The sequence below is a fragment of the Hyla sarda genome, chromosome 1, assembly GCF_029499605.1.
Source record: "Hyla sarda isolate aHylSar1 chromosome 1, aHylSar1.hap1, whole genome shotgun sequence".
NCBI classification, from domain to species: domain Eukaryota; kingdom Metazoa; phylum Chordata; class Amphibia; order Anura; family Hylidae; genus Hyla; species Hyla sarda.
In genome coordinates, this window is record NC_079189.1 from 380875493 (window position 1) to 380898771 (window position 23279).

A 23279-nucleotide genomic window follows, 5' to 3' on the forward strand; every position below is an offset into this window, starting at 1 on the left:
TCTAGCAGAACGGAATTCCGCGAGCGGAATTTACGCAGTGTGAACAGTGCAGAGTAAGTAAAACAGATGTTAACCCCTTAAGGACCAATACAAATAAACCTGTACGCCCCTGAAAGACCAGGCCTGTTTTTTCAAATCGGGGATGTCTGTCTTTATTAGAGAATAACTCTGGTAATGTTTTGCCAATCACGATAATTCTGACATTGTTTTTTTGTCACAAGTTGTCCTTCATGTACATAGTAAAAGTAAGCCGATATCATTTGTAGTTTTTTTTACAATGCAAAAAATCATGACATTTTTACAAAAAATTACGATTTTTTGCTATTTTAACACTAATAGGTTGGATATATTTATGCATACTGACCAAATAGTTTATGAAACTTATACTTTCAGATGTCTACTTTATTTTGACGTCATTTTTTTTGTTTTTAATTAACATTTTAAATTAGTTAGAAGCCTAACAATTTAACTTTAGTACATCTTTTTTTATGTGCTATGCAAGGTTTGCAGAAATTAAAAGGTAGTAGAACATAGGAACCCCCCCCCCAAATGACCCCATTTTAAAAACTAGACCCCTCAAGGTATTCGCTAGGTGGTACAGTGAGTATTTTAACTCCATAGTTTTTTGGCAGGAATTATTACAAAGTCAGTGTTAAAAATTAGAAATTTGCGATTTTTCACAAATGCATCATTTGGGGGCATATTTTTTGTACATCACTTCTGATATTGAAAGAAATGCACCCTATATTTTATTTAGCTGCTTGTCCCATGTTCGGAAATACCCCCGCTTAGGCCATATATGGTTCCTTGGCCGCGTGGTAGGAGAGGAGCGCCATTTGGCTTTCAGGGCAGAACAGTACCCCCACCCCCACAAGTGACCCCATTTATATACCGCACCCCTACAAGTTATTGGCTGGACCAGGGACCTCTCTGATTGGTCCTTGGTCGGCTGGCAGTATAACGCGTCTGTCTGTGACAGTTAAGGCTCCTGATGGATATATCCACCATATTGTGGGAATAAGCACCCGCTCATGGCGAATATATCCATCACTGCTGCGGCTGGGTAGCTCAGTGTGTCCGTTCATGACTGCTGGCGGGAAATCCGCCGCTATGAGTGGACACACAAAGCTACCCAGCCGCAGCAGGGAGCTCATTACCGTGACTGCTGCATAATGTGTAGGATCACATGGTGGATATCTGCAGCATATTACATGCTGCGGATGTCCGCCAATGCGATCCTACACATTATGCTTTTTTTTTTATTAGATTCATTTAATAAATGTATTTTTAATATTTTTTTTACACTTTTATTTATTTTTACACTTTTATTTTATTTATTTATACAATTTTTAATGCTTTGGAATACTTAGTATTCCAAAGCATTGCAGTTATATGCTGCCTGCCAGTTTTCACTAGCAGGCAGCATATTAGGACGTGCCTCTGGCACGTCCTTTCAGGCAATACCGAGGGCAGACCTGGGAGTCTTTGTAGGACCCCCGGCTGCCCAGGTATGCAGCAGCACCCCGCGATGCTCCGGGGTGCTGCAGGAGAGACAGAGGGAGCCCCTTCCCTCTGTCAGAACTCCTTACAGCGCGCGGTCACTTCTGACCGCGGCTGTAAGTGTTAAACTGTCGGGAGTGAAGTGAACTTCACTCCCGGCAGTGCGGCAGGCCCCAGCCAGCCACGGCCACACACAGCACTCCGCGATGTGGGGTGCTGCAGAGGAGACAGAGGGAGCACCCTCCCTCTGTCATAACACTTACAGACCGCGGTCACTTCCGACCGCGGCTGTAAGGGTTAAAACTGCCTGGACCGAAGTTTATTTCGGTCCCGGCAGTGCAGCAGGGTCCAGGCTGTGTGATACAGCCGAGTCCCCGCCACGATCTCGTGGGTGCACTGGGCAGCACCCACGAGAGTAATGGACGAGTATAGACGTCCAGGTGCCGGAACGCCTGCCAACCTGGACGTCTATACTCGTCCATGGTCGTTATCGGGTTAAAGGGGTTATCCAGGTAAAAACTTTTTTATATATATCAACTGGCTCCAGAAAGTTAGTCAAATTTGTAAATTACTTCTATTAAAAAATCTTAATCCTTTCAGTACTTATGAGCTGCTGAAGTTGAGTTGTTCTTTTCTAAGTGCTCTCTGATGACACGTGTCTCAGGAACTGTCCAGTTTAGAAGTAAATCCCCATAGCAAACCTCTTCTACTCTGTGCAGTTCCCGAGACATGCAGAGATGTCAGCAGAGAGCACTGTTGCCAGACAGAAAACAACAACTCAACTTCAGCAGCTGACAATTATTGAAAGGATTAAGATTTTTTTAATAGAAGTAATTTACAAATCTGTTTAACTTTTTGGATCCAGTTCATATTAAAAAAAAAAAAAGTTTTTTCCTGGAATACCCCTTTAAAGGAGTACTCCGGCGCGCACTTTTTTAATTTTATCCCGTCCGGGCTGCAAAATAAAAGAAAACAAACTTTCTCTTACCTGTCAACGAGCCCCCCGAGCTCCGGTACAGGTGTTCGGTCCCCGGGCTGTATTCTTCTTACTTCCTGTTAGCCCGGCACGTCACACGGAGCTTCAGCCTATCACCGGCCGAGGCGGGACATCGCTGCGGCCGGTGATAGGCTGAAGCTCCGTGTGACGTGCCGGGCTAACAGGAAGTAAGAAGAATACAGCCCGGGGACCGAACACCTGTACCGGAGTGTACTGGAGCTCCGGGGGCTCGTTGGAAGGTAAGAGAAAGTTTGTTTTCTATTATTTTGCAGCCCGGACGGGATCAAATGAAACAAGTGTGCGCCGGAGTACTCCTTTAATTATTTCTAAGAGGAGAATTCAAGAGGAATTACTCGAGTAAATTCCTCTTAAATTATTCAGTGTGAATGCACCGTAAGAGTAAAAAAATCGGACACGATTTCGATTCAATTTTGAATCTGGGCTGGGAGTTGCAGTTTTGCAACAGCTGGAGTCACCCTGGTTTGGAAACACTGCCTAAGGGTGCATGCACACTACGTTTCTTAAGATACGGGACAGTATACGGCTGGGGAGAGGGGGGCGGAGAGTCGGGGGTGGGGCAACCGCACGCTGCCATATGCGGTCCCGTATCTAATGTATTTCAATGAGCGACCGGAGTGAAACGCTGCCTCCGGTCGGCTCCGTTTTGGCCCATATACGGTTTCCCGACCGGACCTAAAAACGTAGTCAACAGCGTTTTTAGGTCCGGTCGGGAAACCGTATACGGGGCAAAAGAGCCAACCGGAGGCAGCGTTTCACTCTGGTCGCTCATTGAAATACATTAGATACGGGACCGCATACGGCAGCATGCGGTTGCCCCGCCCCCGACTCTCCGCCCCCCTCTTCCCAGCCGTATACGGTCCCGTATCTTAAGAAATGTAGTGTGCATGCACCCTTAGGCAGTGTTTCCAAACCAGGGTGACTCCAGCTGTTGCAAAACTGCAACTCCCAGCCCAGATTCAAAATTGAATCGAAATCGTGTCCGATTTTTTTTTATTATTATGGCCTATGTAAATCGGATTGAATCGTGTGACTTTGCGATTTCATCAGATTTATCGCACACAATTTCTTTTTACACATGCGCAGTAGCGTCTTTAAATAAACTTTATTGCCCTTGACATACATATAATATTCCAAACATGATCAGATTTTTTGAGGAAATTTTAAATCAGATAACAAAATTTTTTTTTTATACGATTGTATACGGTTTCAGGTAATCCGATTTTGTCCAATTTTACTGTAAAATCGTGATGTGAACCAGGCCTTAGTTTACTGCAGTATTTATATAATGGTACGTCTTCGGAGGATGTAAGCAAATAGTCTCGTGTTTGCTCAGGAGAAAGCACGCACCAGTGTAAACGTGGATTTGGGTACCTAAGACGTAGTGTAAACAGTTTACCTTTAAGAGCCACGACTGACCTAATAGACTTGAAGACTGGTGGACTGAAGCAAAGCTAGCAGTGCTTTAGCAGAGGTCAGCGGGGACAAGTGAAGCGTATATATATCCTTTATGCACCGAGGCTTTTTTGTGCTGTGATCCTAGGCTCCTTGCTGTTTCCATTGTTTTACTCACAATCAGAATGCTCCAAGTTAAGAGGTCCTTCTTATGTTCCCCTTGCTGTGAGATATGTGAACACATGTATTGAGGAATGATAGACTCGGAGCCCTCCCTGTACATCTGCACTGTCCGAGCCTTAGCATAATAACTATAGCTTTTTATTTCTTATCTGTGCATATGGAGAATATGTTTTGTAATATTAACAGTCAGTGATGGAGGAAAAAAAAAAAAAGGACATTTAGGGATGAGTTCACACACATTATTCTGGTCAGTATTTTTTAGATCAAACTTTAAAAATAACTGTACTGGAAGGTTTAGCACCTTTTTGTATCTTTTGGACCAACTCCTGGTTTTGGCTAGAAATACTGGCAAGATTACAGCCTCACACTGAAAGAGTAACTCTGTACTACAAATCAGTGTTTCCCAACCAGGGTGCCTCCAGCTGTTCATAAACTACAACTCCCAGCATGCCCTGACAGCCAAATACTGATCAGAATACAATGTGTGAACCCAGCCTCAGGCTGAAATAGTTTTTCTATACCAGGAATCAGTGTTTGCCAACTAGGGTGCCTCCAGCTGTTGCTAAACTACAACTCCCAGCATGCCTGGACAGCCAAATACTAACCAAAATACAATGTGTGAACCCAGCCTCACAATGAAAGAGTAACTCTATACCAGAGGTCTTCAACCTGTGGACCTCCAGCTGTTGCAAAACTACAACTCCCAGCATGCCCGGACAGCCGTTGGCTGTCCGGGCATGCCGGGAGTTGTAGTTTTGCAACATCTGGAGGTCCGCGGGTTGAAGACCACTGCTCTATACCATAAAACAGTGTTTCCCAACCAGTGTGCCTCCAGCTGTTGCTAAACTACAACTCCCAGCATGCCCAGACAAGTCAAATACTGACCAAAATACAATGTGTGAACCCAGCCTCACACTGAAAGAGTAACTCTATACTACAAATCAGTGTTTCCCAACCAGGGTGCCTCCAGCTACAAGGTGTGCTGGGAGTTGTATTTTTGCAACAGCTGGGGGCACCCTGGTTGGGAAACACTGATATAAACTGAAAATGTTTGATGACTCACATTGCTCAATCTTTGGTTTTTAAACAATTTAGAGCCTGGTGTATCATTTGTGTTAAATAAACCCTTTAAAACAATGGCAATACCATCTTCATTCCCATAAAATGAATATACACCATGGGGGGAGATTTATGAAAACCTGTCCAGAGGAAAAGTTGCTGAGTTGCCCATAGCAACCAATCAGATCGCTTCTTTCATTTTGCAGGGGCCTTTTCAAAAATGAAAGAAGCGATCTGATTGGTTGCTATGGGCAACTCAGCAACTTTTCCTCTGGACAGGTTTTGATAAATCTCCCCCTATGACTTTATATTGCTTTCTGAAGTTCTCCCTAACAAGATAGCACATGGAATCCTATCGATGAATTATCTCTGTATTATAGTACATTGCTTTCTTTTGACTTTATATGGATGTCTATTTACTTAAGTCATAGTAATGTACTCTAACGAAAAGAATAAAATCATACAGTAAATAAAATAGTAGCAAAACAGGATACAATCGGAACCGCTGACCGTTTATACTACTTGATTCATTTATAATACAACGCAAAAGACAGAGACACCGACCCGTCTAGCCTGCCATCTCCCACCCTGAATTGTGTAAAAGGTGGGCTATCCGCGTGCCTTTCCAGTTCATGAGAACTTCTAAAAAAAAGGGATTTCAGGTTTGCCCCCTCTTGGCAGGTTATGGATGCCTGTTTTCAATATATTGTTCCCTATAAACAGAGCCCCCTATGTATGTCTATTGTATTTGTGTACAAAAGCTTTTCTGTGCGGTTGGGTGCCCAGTGGAGCCTGAATCTCATTCTATTTACTGTATGGTCACTGTCAGTTCAATGAACTGCCTCCTTGTTCTCCGCCATTGTCCTCCACTCGCTTAAACATTTGTCACTGAAGTGCTTCTCAAGACAAATACACTGTCACCCAGAATGCAAGGCAAGCAATTGCACACAAAAATAAAAAAGAGGGGAGAAAAAAATAAATGACGGTTAAAGGCACATTACATAGTTTTGTTAAACAGACCCAATGGCTTTTTCAGTCACTCAGTAAGGCCCAGAACACGTCCTTGTAAAAATCATAGAGCAGCCAATAAATATTCGATACTTACACCTAGAAAAAAGGTACGAAGCGCACAGGCCTGGGCACCTTGGTGAAAGTGACACGGTGTGCGCGCACGGTATTAAACTACAACAAAAAAGGTGGTCTCAAATAGCTGGAGGTGCTCAACCCCAAATGCAGTTGTGCATATATACTGGGGGAGCAGATCCTGCCCTTGTAGTCCGTTGCTAGGGGCGATCCCCAGCATAAAAATGCATACAATGGAGGATGCCTGCAGCGGACTACAAGTGCCACAATAGAATCCTACACCAGATAGACGGTGTGGATGTGTAACAATTAAAATAATACAATACGGGAATATGGGTGCACTACTGTGGTAGATGTATACAATGACATATGGATAACCCTCATCACCGATGTTAAAATTGAGACATTCGCCAGTGTATCCTTATATGAAGGACATACCTGAGCCCGCACGGTATTAGTTGACTACAACATGCATTCAGTGTATATTTTTCTAGAAGGCAGTGGAGGTCTCCCCCCTCCCCCCGCAGATGCTTTTGAGGGCAGCCTGTAGAATCAAGTGTTGGGTTTATTGTAGGAGTCAATTATCAGTCCAGCTGCCAGCGTGTTCTCCTTTCTGCTGCTAATGTCTTTTTAACTTCTCAAGGAGGAGGGACATCTCGAAAGTCGCTTTTAAACAAAAGGTTCCATTTAACTCTTGAAGGAGCCTCGCCGCTAACTGAAGTTATGCAGCGCAACAGTTGTAACAGGAGCGAGCAGCTGGCACCATGGGCATGCGGAGCTGACTGGCGCGTTTGGCTGCTTTCTCACTACTATACAGTTAAATAAACATTAGCTGAAGAGGATAAATAAACTGTGCCTAACTTGGCACTGGCAAGGCTGAAATCCCCACGGGACTTGGTTCTCCCACTTTCTTTTGTACGAAATGTTTGAACGACCTTCAAATGGCCCGGTTTATTCCCCCAGCAAACATCGCTATTTACAAGGTCAAGTGTATGAGCGCCACTCGACACAGCTTAGGAGCGCAATTATTTATCTAAGGGCGTTTGTGAAGAAAGCAGTAGTACTGGCAGCAAACCAACGCCCCGGCTCCCCCCCCCCCCTTCTCCAAACAATATGACAACTTCTAAGTGTCTGATCATCTGTTTACCAGGGTTTATGGACGACACAGGACTGATAATGTCACCAGTGTTTGCCTGACATGTGAGATCAGCAAGAGAAGAAGGGCATTATGCCCCTAGCCGGAGAGGTATTCTAGGCTCTGGTGCAACCGGCAACAACCCTAGTGCAACAGTTCAGAACAAAAACAGCACCATTCCCGTTCTTTTCCCAAGATATTAACCAAACAAAACAAAAAAAACAGAGTCTAGGTGTTGTCAAATATTCCTGTTATTTCATTTATAAAAATACAAAAGTGTAAGGCAGTCATGGAACGAAACAAAAACAACAACATCAACAACAAAAAGTCGTTTATACACATTTTTTTTTTTTTTTTACAAAGTCCATAAAATTCTCTTTTTTTCACTTCGGTAAATCTATAAAATAAACTGTACATTTGAGGGACAAGGCAATGGATATGTTTCTGTACTAATGTGGCGGTTTCCAACCAGGGTGCCTCCAGCTGTTGCAAAACTACAACTCCTGGGCATGCTGGGAGTTTTATTTTGGCATATAGCTGGAGGCACCCTGGCTGGGAAACACCGTACTATTGGTTGACACAATCGCACTGTGTACTAATGTGGTGTTTCCTAACCAGGGTGCCTCCAGCTGTTGCAAAACTTCAACTCCCAGCAAGCCCGGACAGCCTTTGGCTGTCCGGGCATGCTGGGAGTTGTAGATTTGCAACAGCTGAAGGCACCCTGGTTGGGAAACACCGTACTATTGGTTGATACAATCGCATTGTGTACTAATGTGCTGTTTCCCAACCAGGGTGCCTCCAGCTGTTGCAAAACTTCAACTCCCAGCATGCCCGGACAGCCTTCGGCTGTCCGGGCATGCTGGGAGTTGTAGTTTTGCAACAGCTGAAGGCACCCTGGTTGGGAGACACCTATTGGTTGACACAATAGCACTGTTTGTCAACATATAGAATTTGTCTCTATAATCTAAACCCGTCGCCTCCATCCTGCGGCTCTGCAGCTGTCGCTGGAAGTTGTCTTTTTTTGTTTTTGTTTTATTTGTTCGTAACCGCTGGAAAGCCGAAGGATGGAGGATACAGTTCTAAATAAATTATTCCTGGAATACAATTTATATATATATATATCAAAAAAAAACTGTACAGATATAAAGCCACTAACACTTTTTCCCCTTTTAAATACACTATTTATAGTTCTTGGCAGATACTTCCAGTAATGATATTCTGAATGGGTTTATTTACAAGTCTATGGCGGCAGTGCAGAGCTCTGGAACAGGTGGCACCTTCGTAGGGAGGGGGTTAATGTGCAGTGCCAGGTGCATATACTTTCCACTATGGAACAGCAGCATCAAGATGGTATAGGAAAATGGACACCAGGATAAAAAAAGACTAAGATAATAGTGGGGCCGGTCTGTAGATAAAAATAAACATGGCCCAGATTTATCAAACTGTGTGAGAGAAAATATAGAGAGATTTTCCCACAAGAACCAATCACAGATCAGCTTTCACTTTACCTCAGCTTGTTAGCTGAGCTGTGATTGGTTGCTGTGAGAAAATCCCTCTATTTTTTCTCTCACACAGTTAGATAAATCTGGGCCCATATTCCATAGCAAATCTGCATTTCGTATAAATATATGGCAGCATATACATGAATATCTGAGTGCGTCTTGTATATTAAGTGCCACTAAAAAGAAAAGGCAGTGGTTGTGGCAGCACTGTATGACAACACTATCACCGTCACATGCACAAATGGCGTTATCCCAGTGGTCGCTGAAGGCATCTCCGGACATCGCACTACACCAGTGTTTCCCAACCAGGGTGCCTTCAGCTGTCACAAAACTACAACTCCCAGCATGATGGTAGTTGTAGTTTTTGCAACAGCTGGAGGCACACGGGATGGAAACACTGCACTATGCAAACAAAAGGCAATAATAACTCCTAAGGGTATCAACACATACAGGATCTGCTGCCTATTTTCTGCAGACGATTTTGCCCTCCATTGACTTCAACGGGTAGCAAAATCAACTGCTGAAAATATGCAGCAGATCTGGTATGTGTGAACGTGCCCTTAAAAGGGTTCTCCGCGAGGAGGCGACTGTAGGTGTCAGTTTACTGCACGGAACGGAAGTTTATTGCCCCCACGTCCTAGTGAACTTACAACATGACGGAGGGGGTGGTATACATACTGTACAAAGGAAAACTGAAAGAGATGCCCAATTAAAAGGAAAATTAAATACGCAACGTAGCTATAGGCACCTCCCTCCCTTTTGCTTTATACTAGTCTCCATGCAGAATACTAATAGCTGCCATTTACAACTTGCGGAAAAACGCCTATAGGGTAGGTGTCACACATGGCGTATTTGGCCTACTCATTGAAGTCAATGGGTAGCAAAATGTGCAACTGGTTCTACTACCCATTGACTTCAATGGGTAGGAAAATATGCAGCAGCAAAATACGCCACGTGTGACCCTACCCTCTGGGTGTATTCACACATCCAATATCCTGCGCATATTTCATGTGCAGGATTTGAAGCTGCAGATTTTAATGACAGAACACAGGTTCAAATTTGCAGCTTCAAATCCTGCCTATCAAATATGCGCAGGGTACTGTACGGGTGAAGAGCATGGCCGCCTTTCGCCAAGGATTTACGTTATCTATTTTTCTTGTTAACCCTCAAATGCATCTCAAGTGAAAACCGAAGCAAAGTCTAGTTTACAAACATCCTACGGGTCCTGTGCCCGGCGACCCCTGTGCAGAACCATGCATCTCCATGGTAACAGACTACAAACAAACCCGGTGACCTCTACTTCTGGCTAATCTTGTGAAGTGATGTTAGCAAGAAGAGACAGATGAAAGGCAGGAGGAGAATACACAGGATTTGTTTGGGGTCTGTAGACACCCAGTGCTGCCTTGGAGCTGCAGACACCATACGGCAGGATATTTTTCACCAATATAGCTTGATTTTTATTTATTTTTTTGCTTTCGACGCACCAGGACAACAAACAGCACTCGGCTGCATCCCACTACAATCTATCACGGCTCTCCTATAAGGGTGCTAGAGATCAGCTGGTTAGGTGTCAGTTGCATAGCTTGTCCTAAGGGACCAGTACTGCATAGTATATATAGGACTATTCTTACTTCCATAAGCACCCTCTTAGGATATAGTCACACGCGGCAGATTTGTTGCGTAAATATCTCGCCTGCATACTGTGGACCGCTAGCCGTTGCAAAACTACAACTCCCAGCATGCCCGGGCATGCTGGGAGTTGTAGTTTTGCAACGGCTGGAGGTCCACAGTATGCAGACGACTGGTGTATACTATACGCATAGGGTAGTTTTTTGTTGCACGTGCGTGGATTTTGTGCAAACCCCAATGGTGACATTTTTACAAGAAATCTGCAGGTGTGAACACCACCTTAGAGACAGCTGACGTTCACAATGTAAAGCTAGGGAAGGACGACCCAGGCTCGCCACAGCGATAACGATTTTCCTAAATACGATACACCATCCATGTTAACCATTCCATACAGAAGGTCCCAGTCCTGATCAGTTGTCCCATAAATAACCAATGAACGCGGATTCGATCACCATGTCTATGCCCAGGTCAGGGGCATAAGTTAAGAAGCACTTTGGGAATAGGCATACCAGGGAGAGTGCCCAGTGCCATCACTGTCAGTGGGGCATCAGCAGCACCACACATGTCCACAGGGTGGCTAGACTGGCAGCCCATTGGGCACCACCACTGTGGGTGGCTTTGGTGGGTCTTAAGTCATCATACTCGTCGTCCGTGTAATCGTCCGCTTCGCCGCTGCTGCTGAGATCCCCGTCCGGCCCAAAGCACAGCCGGACCATACTGTCCTTCACCGACTCGCAGATGGGCCGCTCCACACCATCACACACGCAGTCATTGAGCATCATCGCCTTGGGCATGAGCATCATCTCGGAGATGACCGCCTTGCAGGGGATCGGGCAGTTCACCCCATTGAAGAGCTGGCCGCAGTGCTTCAGGTAGCTGATCATGGACTTTGCGCAGCGGCCGTCCCTCTCGCAGATCCTCCTGGCCGCGGTACAGCCGATCACCGACCCGCGCTTAGCGCTCCGGGGCATGCACGGCTCAATCGCCTGCTTGGTGGCTATACAAACCGAGTCATCGGAACAGTCGCAGTCCTCGAGCGCGGGCCCGGCCTCCGTTTGGTTGAGCTGGATGATGGCGTTGATGCAGTGGCTGGGGCAGCGGCGCTTGGTCGGCTCGTTGACCTGTCCCCCGTTGAGCACCATGCCGCACGCCTCGATGTACTGCACGTAGGCAAAGCGGCATTCCTTTTCGGACTGGCAGCGCATCATGGCCTGCCAGCACACCCTCTGGCCCGAGCAGTGCCCCAGCAGGGCAGGCAGCAGCAGCAGCACGTAGGGCAGCCCGCATCCAGCAGCCATGCCGCGCCGCACAATGGAGCACACAATCCGGCGGTGCCCGCTCAGGCAGATGGCATCACTGGGCTGTGTAGTCCTCCCCCTCAGAGAAGTGTGAGCAGTCCCATTCATAGGTAAGGAGGGGGCTCTAAAGTGCGGGAAAGCGGGCTGTATGCCGTCCACTCTGTGCCCGCATCCTATGCCCCGAGCTGCGGCTTTTCCTCTCAGCCAGGCTGCTTTAGCTGGCCGCTGCTTTTCTCCTCATCTCCTCGCCCTCTGCTCAGCCCCCTTCCCGGATCCCTCTGCTGCCATTGGCCCAGCTGCTTGTTGTTGAAAGTTTTTTGTGTGAGGGATGTAGTGGAGGGGGATGGTGATGGATGGAGCGGGCTGGGGGCGACATGACACAAAGCCCACCCATTCCTGCACCGAGATAGCGTTTTTATTTCTTCTTCTCCACAGCAGTGTTTCCCAACCAGTGTGCCCCCGCTGGCCATGCTGGGAGTTGTAGTTCTGGAACAGCTGGAAGCACACTGGTTGGGAAACACTGCTCTACAGTATAGACCTGTGTTTTCCAACCGGGGTGCCTCCAGCTGTGGTAAAACTACAATTCCCAGCATGCTCGGACAGCCGAAGGCTGTCCGGGCATGCTGGGAGTTGTAGTTTTGCCACAGCTGGAGGCACCCTGGTTGGAAAACACTGGGGCCCTTCAGCTGTGGCAAAACTACAACTCTCAGACAGCCAGTTTGGTTTTGCAACAGTTGGAGGCACCCTGGTTGGGTTAACACTGGCATAGATACCAGTTATCCCCAAACCGTGGCTCTCGCAGCTGGTGCAAAACTGCCAGGGCATGCTGGAAGTTGTAGTCCTGCAATAGCTGGAGTCACACTGGTGGGAAACACAGCTGTACAGCAGACCAGTGTTTCCCAACCGGGGTGCCTTCAGCTGTTGCAAAACTACAACTCCCAGCATGCCCAGACAGTCAAAGGCTGGAGAGTCCACAGGTTGGGGAACATATGTTTATAGGGGTGGTCAGATGGTGGACCTCATATATCACAAATTACTAAAAGACATAACATATTCTTGTTGCCCATAGCAACCACTCACGGCACAGCTTTTATTTTTATCAACTGATCTGGTACAATGACAGCTGCTCTGTGTTTTGTTGCTAAGGGCAACAAGGACTGTTTTTATTTTAGTTGTGATCAGTCTGTCACATGCCAAAAGGTCTGGTAACTGGTGCAAGGGTGATTGTGGTGCAGGCTAGCTGAGAGTAGTAGTCCTTTGTATAATAGGTCATGTGGAGGGTAACATAGTAACATAGTTCATGAGGTTGAAAAAAGACCAGAGTCCATCAAGTTCAACCTATATCCCTAATGAGTCCCTACTGAGTTGATCCAGGGGAAGGCAAAAACCCTCATACTAGAGGTAAATATTCCTTCACGACTCCAATATGGCAGTCAGAATAAATCCCTGGATCAACCTTCTGTCCCAATAAATCTAGTATCCATAACCAGCAATGTTATTATTCTCCAAAAATGCATCCAGACTCTTTTGAACTCTTTTGCTGAGTTCACCATGACCACCTCCTCTGACAGAGAGTTCCATAATCTCACTGCTCTTACAGTAAAGAACCCTGTCTGTGCTAGTGTAGAAATAGAAACCTTATTTCCTCTAAACGGAGAGGATGCCCCCTTGTTATCGATACAGTCCTGGGTATAAATAGACAATGGAGTAGTATTGCTAAGGCTAGGTTCACATGACAAATTTTGCCCCAGTTGTGGATGTCGGAAACTTGTCAAGATGACATGATGTATCTATGCTCTGACAGACATGGGCCCCATTCATTTCAGTGGCCTGAACAAAGTCTGCAAGTCATGTATGGGTATATTTCTGAATTTATCTGAGCTTCATCTTGAACTGCAAAAAGCTGCAAGCCATTTTCTCAGTCCAAGCCAAAACTTGTATACTTGATAATGACCCAAACATACTCACTAGCTGACTATTTATATTGACATACAGTGGGGGTCAAAAGTTTGGGCACCCCAGGTAAAAATTTGTATTAATGTGCATAAAGAAGCCAAGGAAAGATGGAAAAATCTCCAAAAGGCATCAAATTACAGATTAGACATTCTTATAATATGTCAACAAAAGTTAGATTTTATTTCCATCATTTACACTTTCAAAATATCAGAAAACTAAAAAATGGTGTCTTCAAAAGTTTGGGCACCCTGCAGAATTTATAGCATGCACTGCCCCCTTTGCAAAGCTGAGACCTTCTAGTGTCATGGATTGTTCTCAATCATCATCTGGGAAGACCAGGTGATGTCAATCTCAAAGAATTTAAATGCCCAGACTCATCTGACCTTGCCCCAACAATCAGCACCATTTCTTCTTTTAAGCAGTTGTCTAGAAATCTGAAACTGAAAATAGTTGACGCTCACAAAGCTGGAGAAGGCTATAAGAAGATAGCAAAACTTTTTCAGATGTCAATATCCTCTGTTCGGAATGTAATTAAGAAATGGCAGTCATCAGGAACAGTGGAAGTTAAAGCAAGATCTGGAAGACCAAGAAAAATATCAGACAGAACAGCTCGCAGGATTGTGAAAAAAAAAAAACAATTCAAAACCCATGTTTGACTGCACAATCCCTCCAGAAAGATCTGGCAGACACTGGAGTTGTGGTACACTATTCCACTATAAAGAGATACTTGTACAAATATGGTCTTCATGGAAAAGTCATCAGAAGAAAACCTCTTCTATGTCCTCAGCGTTTGAACTTTGCAAATGAACAAATAGACAAGCCTGATGCATTTTGGAAACAAGTTCTGTGGACCAATGAAGTTAAAATTGAACTTTTTGGCCGGAATGAGCAAAGGTACTTTTGGAGAAGAAGGGGAACAGAATTTAATGAAAAGAACCTCTGTCAAACTGTTAAGCATGGGGGTGGATCAATCATGCTTTGGGGTTGTATTGCAGCCAGTGGCACAGGGAACATCTCACGAGTAGAAGGAAAAATGGATTCAATAATATTTCAGCAAATTTTGGATGCTAACTTGATGCCATCTGTGAAAAAGCTGAATTAAAGAGAAGATGGCCTCTACAAATGGATAATGACCCTAAACACACCATGGCCTTCACAATCTCCTGACTTCAACATAATTGAAAATCTATGGATAGACCTTAAAAGAGCAGTGCGTGACAGACAGCCCAGAAATCTCAAAGAACTGGAAGACTTTTGTAAGGAAGAATGGGCAAAGATACCTCAAACAAGAACTTGCAAGTAAAGATGTATGTCTTAGCACCTTCCCCTCAGGTGTATGGTAATCAGGAACACCATGCTTAGACTTCACACAGTTCTTAGAAAGCCATACCTGACATCACCTCGGTGCTAACCACGAGAGAGCAAAAAAACATCCAATGCAAAGAAGAAAGTAGTGGAGCACTCACCAGGTATGCTTCTGTCAGAGGCTTCTTTATAATGAAAGTTCATAACAGGTCTCCCCTGCATGTAACCTGTTATGATCTTTCATAATAAAGAAGCCTCTGACAGAAGCATACCTGGTGAGTGCTCCACTACTTTCTTCTTTGCATTGGATACCTCAAACAAGAATTGAAAGACTCTTGGCTGGCTACAAAAAGCGTTTACCAGCTGTGATACTTGCCAAAGGGGGCAGTACAAGATATTAACTCTGCAGGGTGCCCAAACTTTTGCAGACGCCATTTTTTTGTTTTCTATTATTTTGAAAGTGTAAATAATGGAAGTAAAATCTAACTTTTGTTGACATATAAGAATGTCTAATCTGTAATTTGATGCCTTTTGGAGATTTTTCCATCTTTCCTTGGCATCTTTATGCACATTAATACAAATTTTTACCTGGGGTTCCCAAACTTTTGATCCCCACTGTATATAGGGAGAGGCGTAGCTTGTAGCTTCTGGGCCCCGATGCAAAATTTGTAACAAGGCCCCATATGCCAATTATATTACTGGTTTCTTGTGGGGCAGATGTGCTTTGGGGCCCCCTTAGGCACCAGGGCCCCTGTTTGACTGCTACCTCTATAGCTATGCCCCTGTATATAGGGCTCTTGACTGTCCAAGCATGGATATGTCAGCACATCATTTTGACAGTTTGCCAAGATATCCATGCCATTGGAGATGCGAACCTAACCCAACCCAGTGTTTTCTTGTGACTCAACCACAACCTTTTGTCAAGGAAGCTGTTCCTGTATACAAAGTGCAAAAATTAGACCTGTGGCGCTCTGACTCCATGAAACATCTTGAACAACTTTACTTAACCTCTTAGGGACGAAGGGCGTACGGGTACGCCCTGCATCCCCGATCCTTAAAGTGGTACTCCGCTGCTCAGCGTTGTAATAAACTGTTCCGAACACTGGAGCCGGCCCCGGGAGCTCGTGATGTCATAGCCCTGCCCCCTCATGACGTCACACCCAGCTCTCGTCGCCGGCTCCAGCATTAATGGGGTTTAAACTGTTCTCACCAGCGGAGAACGGGTTAAACCTCATGGGTCCCGGTTGCTACCGGCAGCCAGGACCCACGGCTAAAACTGCTCAATCTGGACGATGCCTGACATTAACCCCTTAGACGCCACGATCAAAACTTATTGCGGCATCTAAAACTAAACTAAAACCGTCCTGGCAGCTCAGCAAAGCTGATGGGGACTATAGTGACAAAATCGCGATGTCCCGATCAGCTTACTGGACAACGAGAGGGTCCTCATCTGCCTCTCCGTCGTACGATCGGTGATCTGCTCCATGCCTGAGAGTGCCGGGAACACAGATCAATGCTATGCTATGGCACAGCATTGATCAGTATAAGCAATCAGAAGATTGCATGTTGTAGTCCGATATCGGGAAAAAATGTAAAAAAAAAAAAGTTAATAAAAGTTCAGTAACCCCTTCCCTATTAAAAGTTTAAATCACCGCCCTTTTCCCATTTTTTAAATAAAATAATGTAATAAAGAATAAAAATAATCATATGTGGTACCGCCGCATGCGTAAATGTCCGAACTATTAAAATATAAGGTTAGCTAAACCACAAGCTCGATGGCCTACACATAAAAAAATACCAAGGTCCAAAATTGTGCATTTTTGGTCACTTCATATACCATAAAATTATCAATTAAAAGCGATCAAAAAGTCGTATAAAAAAAATGGTACCGATAAAAACTAGAGACGACACAAATGAGCCCTCATATAGCCCTGTATGTGGAAAAATAATTATAGGGGTCAGAAAAAGCCAATTTTAAACATACTAATTTAGGTGCATGTAGTTTATAATTTTTTTAAAGTATTAAAATAAAATAAAACCCATATAAATTGGGTATCCTTTTAACCGTTTAGACCTACAGAATAAAGATAAAAAATTTTACCGAAAAGTGCATTGCGTGGAAACGGAAGCACCCAAAAGTTACAAAATGGCATTTTTTTATTTCACCCCACAAAATATTTTTTTTTTCTTTTCGACGCAGATTACTTTATAAAATAGGTGATGTCACTACAAAGTTAAATTGGTGACGCAAATATCAAGACCTAATATGGGTCTGTAGGTGCAAAATTGAAAGTGTTATGATTTTGTGAAGGGAAGGAGGAAAAAAAACGAAAATGAAGATTTGCTGCGTCATTAAGGAAAAAATCTTTAAAGGGTTAAACTTCTGGTGTAATTTCAATAAAATGCAGTTGCACAGCCGGAATGTTACAGCTTTTTAACCCGAAGAATGGATATTTGGTCACTATCTCTTTAAATGTTTATTTTACAGCATTCGTCCCGGTCCTTTCTAGCATGTGTACGTGTAACATCTAATGCTGATGTATAGTAATATGTTCTCTGGTTCTCAGGTTGTCAGTCTAAACTCACTGAAACTGCTGAACAGGATTACACGTCTGTGGTCCTGTAACACCTGGAAGAGCATATCCAGGGAAGTCTTCCTGACCTGGTAGCCAAGCAGCATTAAAGGAGATCTGCAGCAGTGTATAACTGCGCCCCCCCCCCCCCCCAATAATCTCCCACTGGGGGAATCGGCACTGCATGCAACATGGGTATCATTTTAATTGTATTTAACCACAGAATAAAGTTAACATGTCAGTTTTGCAGTAAAGTGTACTGCCTTAGGGTGCGTTCACACGGAGTAATTCAAGAGGAATTTACTCGAGTAATTCCTCTTGAATTCTCCGCTCCAAATGAATGCACATCTCCTCTGCCCATTGACTTTAATGTTATTTCTGCTGGCCTGTTCACACTGCGGAAATTCTGCTAGCAGAATTCCCACGCTGAATTCCGTTCTGCTTGAAGAAAGAACATGTTCATTCTTCAAGCGGAATCCGCTAGCAGAAATCAATTGAAGTCAATGGTAAAAAAAAATTCCGCCAAACATCGTTTTCGCGCGGAATTCGCGGGCAATTTGCGCAGAAATGGCTGAAAAACCCTTCTCTTCTTTCTCTCCCATGTCCCGCGCAATTCCGTGCGCAATTCCGTGCAAATTGCGCGCAAATTGCCCGTGAATTTTCCGCGAATTTCGGGCAAAAAAAATTTCTTTTTTCCGCCCGTAAATTTTTCAGCGTGAATTACTCTTCATTTACTCCGTGTGAACGCACCCTAAAACAGAAAACACCAAAAGTTGCAAAATTGCAGTTTTCGATTTAATTCCCAGCCACAAATAATATTTGTTTAGTTGCACCATACATTTTATAGTAAAATGAAAGGCGTCATTACAAAGTACAATTGGTCATATAGGTCAATAACTCTCCAGTGCCTCATACACATTTATATGTTATGCAAAACTTTATGACTCTCAGTCACCCAGCAACTTTCTTAGGATAGTAGCTGGACCAAAGGTACTGGGGCACTACAATCTATAATGGGGGAAATAAATAAAACATGGCTAAAACAGAGACTGTCTTTGTTACCCATAGCATCCAATTAAAGCAGCTGTCATATTCAATAGTGCATAAAAAATAAAACCTATGCTTTGACAGGTTTATGAGCTCTATTTTAAAGTAGGTCTCTTTTTTAAGGTAGGTTTAGATGTACTTAAAGAGGACATGTGGCCAACCCCCCAAAAAATATGTTTCCGTTATCATTAAATAGCCTACCGTGCCTCAATTACACATTTTTACAGTTTTTTGTTATGCTCTTCCAATACCAAGATATGTGGGTTTAAAGTTTGTCTGACACGTCAGGGAATCAGTCAGACAATCAGGTGAGCGTGAACTTAATTTTAATAATGGGAGTAAATATCAGGTGAGGGGCAGGGTTATATTTTCAGGGTGTGTATTAGGCAGGTATGCCACGTACAAAACTCACACCGCCTAACTGTATAACCCCGCCCATCACCTGATTGCTCCCATTTTTAAAATTAGGTTGATGCCCATCTGAATCCCGGAACTGTCAGATGGGAAAAAAAAAAAACACTTGGGAATGGAAGGGCGTATCAAGAAACTATAAAGAGTTGTTTGATCAGGACACCCTAATATATTTAAGGACAATTACATCTAAGTTTTTAGAGGCTGGCTACAGGTCCTCTTCAATACGCTGTGGATTCCACACTGCAGAATGCAGCCAATTTTTATGTTGAATAAATCTGCAGCGTGAAGTCTGCAGTGGATTAAATATGTGTGAGCATGCCCCCTTTTATTCCTATGAGAGATTTTTTTATTTTTCCATTGACCATTTTGGTGTATATATAACTCATTCATTAAAGGGGTATTCAGACACTTGGATAAAAATGAATATGTTGCTGTGGTCCGTAAAAAAACTAAAACAAAAAGCCTTACATGGTGCCCTATGCAACCCCTTTATGCTTTTGTACTCTTCCTGCTTTCAAGACAAGCAATTGGTGAAGAACCTTCTCACTCAGCCAGCGGGCACAATGGTGACCCATCTTGGCCTTTGTTTGTCTGAGCTAGCAGGTCCTGCACTAAGCGCTTGTCTTGAAAGTTGGAAGAGGATACAAGCATCAGGGAACTGGAAGAGAAGGAGCTGCAGGGTATCGCTGGTAGGTAAGTATGGCTTTTTTTAATCTATTTTTCATAGCCCCCTGCAACATATTAACTTTTTTTTCCAAATACCAGATTACCCCTTTAAATTTTATACATTTTTAGAGTGTTTTACGGCATTCACCATATACAGTGGTCCCTCAACATATGATATTAATTGGTTCCAGGAGAACCATCATATGTTGAAACCATCATATGTCGAGTACATATGTCTATGTAAAAATGGTAATTGGTTCTGGGGCCTTGGAACCATTGTATGTTGAATACATATCTCTATAGGAAACTGCTAATTGGTTCTGGGATGACCATTGTATGTGGAGTGTATGGGGAGTGTTTAACAAACCAGGGTGCCTCCAGCTGTTGCACAACTACAACTCCCAGCATGCATGTACAGCCATTGACTGTCTGGGCATGCTGGGAGTTATAGTTTTGCAACAGCTGGAGGCACACTGATAGGGAAACATTGATGTATGGGGTGTATAGTGTGTATATGTACTGTATGTGATGTGTGACATCGCATACAGTACTGTACAGTTCTTTAAATACCTTCAGGGGGGGACAGAATGTCCTCCATTACGATCCTGCCGACTACAGCTTTATAGGAAAGGAAGGGGAGGGCAGCCAGCAGCTCATTGGATGCCTGCAGCAAGATGCAGGCTATTGGCTATGGCTGCACTGGGGGGGGGGGGGGGGCGAGGCTTACACGGAGCTCACAGTGGAAGCCTGCATGAGTTAGCAGGACAGCATGTGAGTAACAGGAGGCAGAACGGGGCACATTAAACAACTATCTGTCAGTTGCTGAAGTTGTCAGCCCTGTCAGATAGCTGTTTGTACGATGGCCACAGCAGCATCATATGTCGGTGCTGCCTTCAACATACGATGGGCTCTGAGAGGCCATCATATGTTGAAATGATCATATGTCGGGGCCATCATAAGTCGGGGGGTCACTCTAGTTAAAATAACATTTTATCTCCATTATACACATAGTAATACAAAAAAAGTATATGCTTTTATTTTACAATTTTTTCACTTTTTTAATGGAAAAATTTATTTTATTGACTTATCACACTACACTTTTTTTACATAAACTTTTTTTGTTTTACTTTTTCGTTCAACTTTGCTTGCTTCTGATTGCTCATGTTATACATAGCAATACTCATGCATGTATTTTGCTGACAGACCAAAATATAAGTGACAGACATAAGGGTCTTTGCTAGGCTCCCAGCAGCGATACCCGCCTAACAACACCCCATTGTAGGGTACCCATTCAGTTAGAAAGGGAGACTTTCCTATCTCCCTCTTTCTAACCACCTAGATGCTACATTCACTATTGTCTGTGGCGTATAGGGGGTTAAACAGCTAAGAGTTCTACTACAACTGGTTCCAGTTGCTAATGGCATGGGCTCTCCACCATTCACACAATGTAAATTTATATCAAGGTACAATCAGTGCTGCTTCCACAACTCGCCCTAGGGTTTTTTATAGTCCAGCAGCACATTATGCATGACCAGCTCTCCATAGAAATCTAGTAATTGGAGGATAGAGAGATGTATTTACCATAGAGAAGTATGGAAAAGATTTACTAAATAGGGAGAGTGAATGATACAGGATGTGTCAGAGATGACAGTCAAGTGTAGATGAAAGGTGTGGCCACAGAGATGAAGTGCAGGAGTTATTTAGTATGTTTTAGAACTGAAAGCACACATGAATATGGTTAGTCTTCTTAGCCCCTGTAGAATGGCCATAGCAGTTTAGGAGGTTGATATATAGATAAATGTGGAAATTTCCTATTCATCGGAATGTGGCTTACACAAATCTATGTAATAGCTGACAAAACAGCCTCATTCATTTGAATAGGATTGGTATTCAGTCTCAAAGCCTCATTACTCATCTACATGATGTCCACACAGGTGATAACAGCACCACTGATACTGTAAAGACAGAAAGGAATCTGGCACCAGTATGGGTAGATTTATTTCTTTATTATCTTATTATATTACTCCACAATATAAAGGTCAGATCTTCGATGCGTTTCAAGAATTCAGCACACTCTTTGTCAAGGAAGCAGAAAGCATGTTACACATTTGAAATGTGTTGGGAGATCTTACCTTTTTATCATGGGTAAATGTTCGTGATTTTCTCTGAAGCTATTAAAGCAATCATTTTAATCTACCTATTCTGGTGCCAGATCCCTTTCTGTCTGTCTATGAATATATCCTAAATCTTAGGCACTGTATATAAACAAAATATTTATATTTCATAATTATTAAAAACTTGTAAACAAATAGAGATGTGGTGCCAGCAGTTAAGCTCTTCCAGATATCCAGTAAATTGATGTATGAGCCTGGATTCTTGAGGAGAAAGGCTAAATGCCTGAGGCAGTGAAATATGTCAGCTTCAGATGTACTGACTGCATTTTTGTCTATGTGATGAACAGCTATTATAGTTCAAGCATGAGCAGGGCAGCCATCTAGACTCCATATTAAAAAAAAATGTGTCTTGTCATAGTAGATCCATCGTCTGCGCTTGGTACAGACAAGTTGAATTGCTTAACAGCATAAAGAATTTAGCTGTGATTATCTGGTTCCTTTATGAGTGGGTGAGATAACATGTCAGTTTCCTCCCTAAATGTAACAAGCAGTGGAGCTGACAAAAAAGTGTTGGAGAATTGCATAATTAAGGCTTCTTTCACACTGCCGTTGCACCCCGTCAAGTATGGGTGTCAAACTCTCTTTTTTTCAGAGTTTGACGGCCGTCATTTTGATGGGGTTCAATGAGCAACAGGGGGAGTAGCGGGAGAAAAAGACAGCGCAAGCAGTATTTTTTCTCCCGTTATTCCCCCGGGCTCCCCCAATGGCTGTCACACTGCCGTGTCCTAATGGCAGTGTGAAAGAAGCCTAAGAGAAAACTGCAAAAGTCCAAGAAAGTCATGCAGGTGACCAGACAATTTCCCATTAATCAAAATATCAAAGAAAAAAGGTGGAAAAGTGCATTAATATATAACTTTTATTTGATATCTTAAAAGCTCACCTAGTGTAACATGAACCCTTAAACCAATACAAACCACATATACAAAGCACCAGCACTGCTGGTCTTGACCGAATAATACAGATTGCCACCAGAAACAGAAAATCACTGGTACAATCTATATAAAGGTGCAAATAACAATCTTCCCTAAAGCCCCAACGCATTTCTACCACAGTTCAGGGTGTCCTCAGGGGGATATAGGATATATGGGATATAGTGATGGTATCCTAGAAATAATTTTTCAGGTGCCATCAGCACAAAGATAATTACAGAATATGCATTGATAGAAAATATATACTCTCCTAAATCGCCACCAATAACAAGACTCCGCCATCACAGCCTCAATAGGGAGAAAACACATAGTTAAGCGGGGACTCCTCCGGGTAGTTTCCACCCAGTGTCTGGAGTAATGTGTTAAACGGTAGCGCACCTGCAGTGGCAGGGAGCCAGCTAACATCAAATGGGAAC

General features: G+C 43.6%; 2 protein-coding genes across 2 annotated transcripts in view; one reads left to right on the forward strand and one right to left on the reverse strand.

The window, feature by feature from the left end:
• LOC130362304 (uncharacterized) overlaps positions 1-23279 on the forward strand; it is a 101475-nt gene that overhangs the window by 12608 nt on the left and 65588 nt on the right. The window contains exon 3 of the mRNA XM_056566592.1: positions 11240-11373. Within this exon, the coding sequence (XP_056422567.1) occupies positions 11240-11373 (134 nt within the window). The remainder of the gene's footprint in view (positions 1-11239; positions 11374-23279) is intronic.
• Positions 8191-12229, reverse strand: GAS1 (growth arrest specific 1). The gene has a single exon (XM_056524540.1). It carries the CDS (start codon positions 11905-11907, stop codon positions 11038-11040), a length of 870 nt encoding a protein of 289 aa, XP_056380515.1. The 5' UTR covers positions 11908-12229; the 3' UTR covers positions 8191-11037.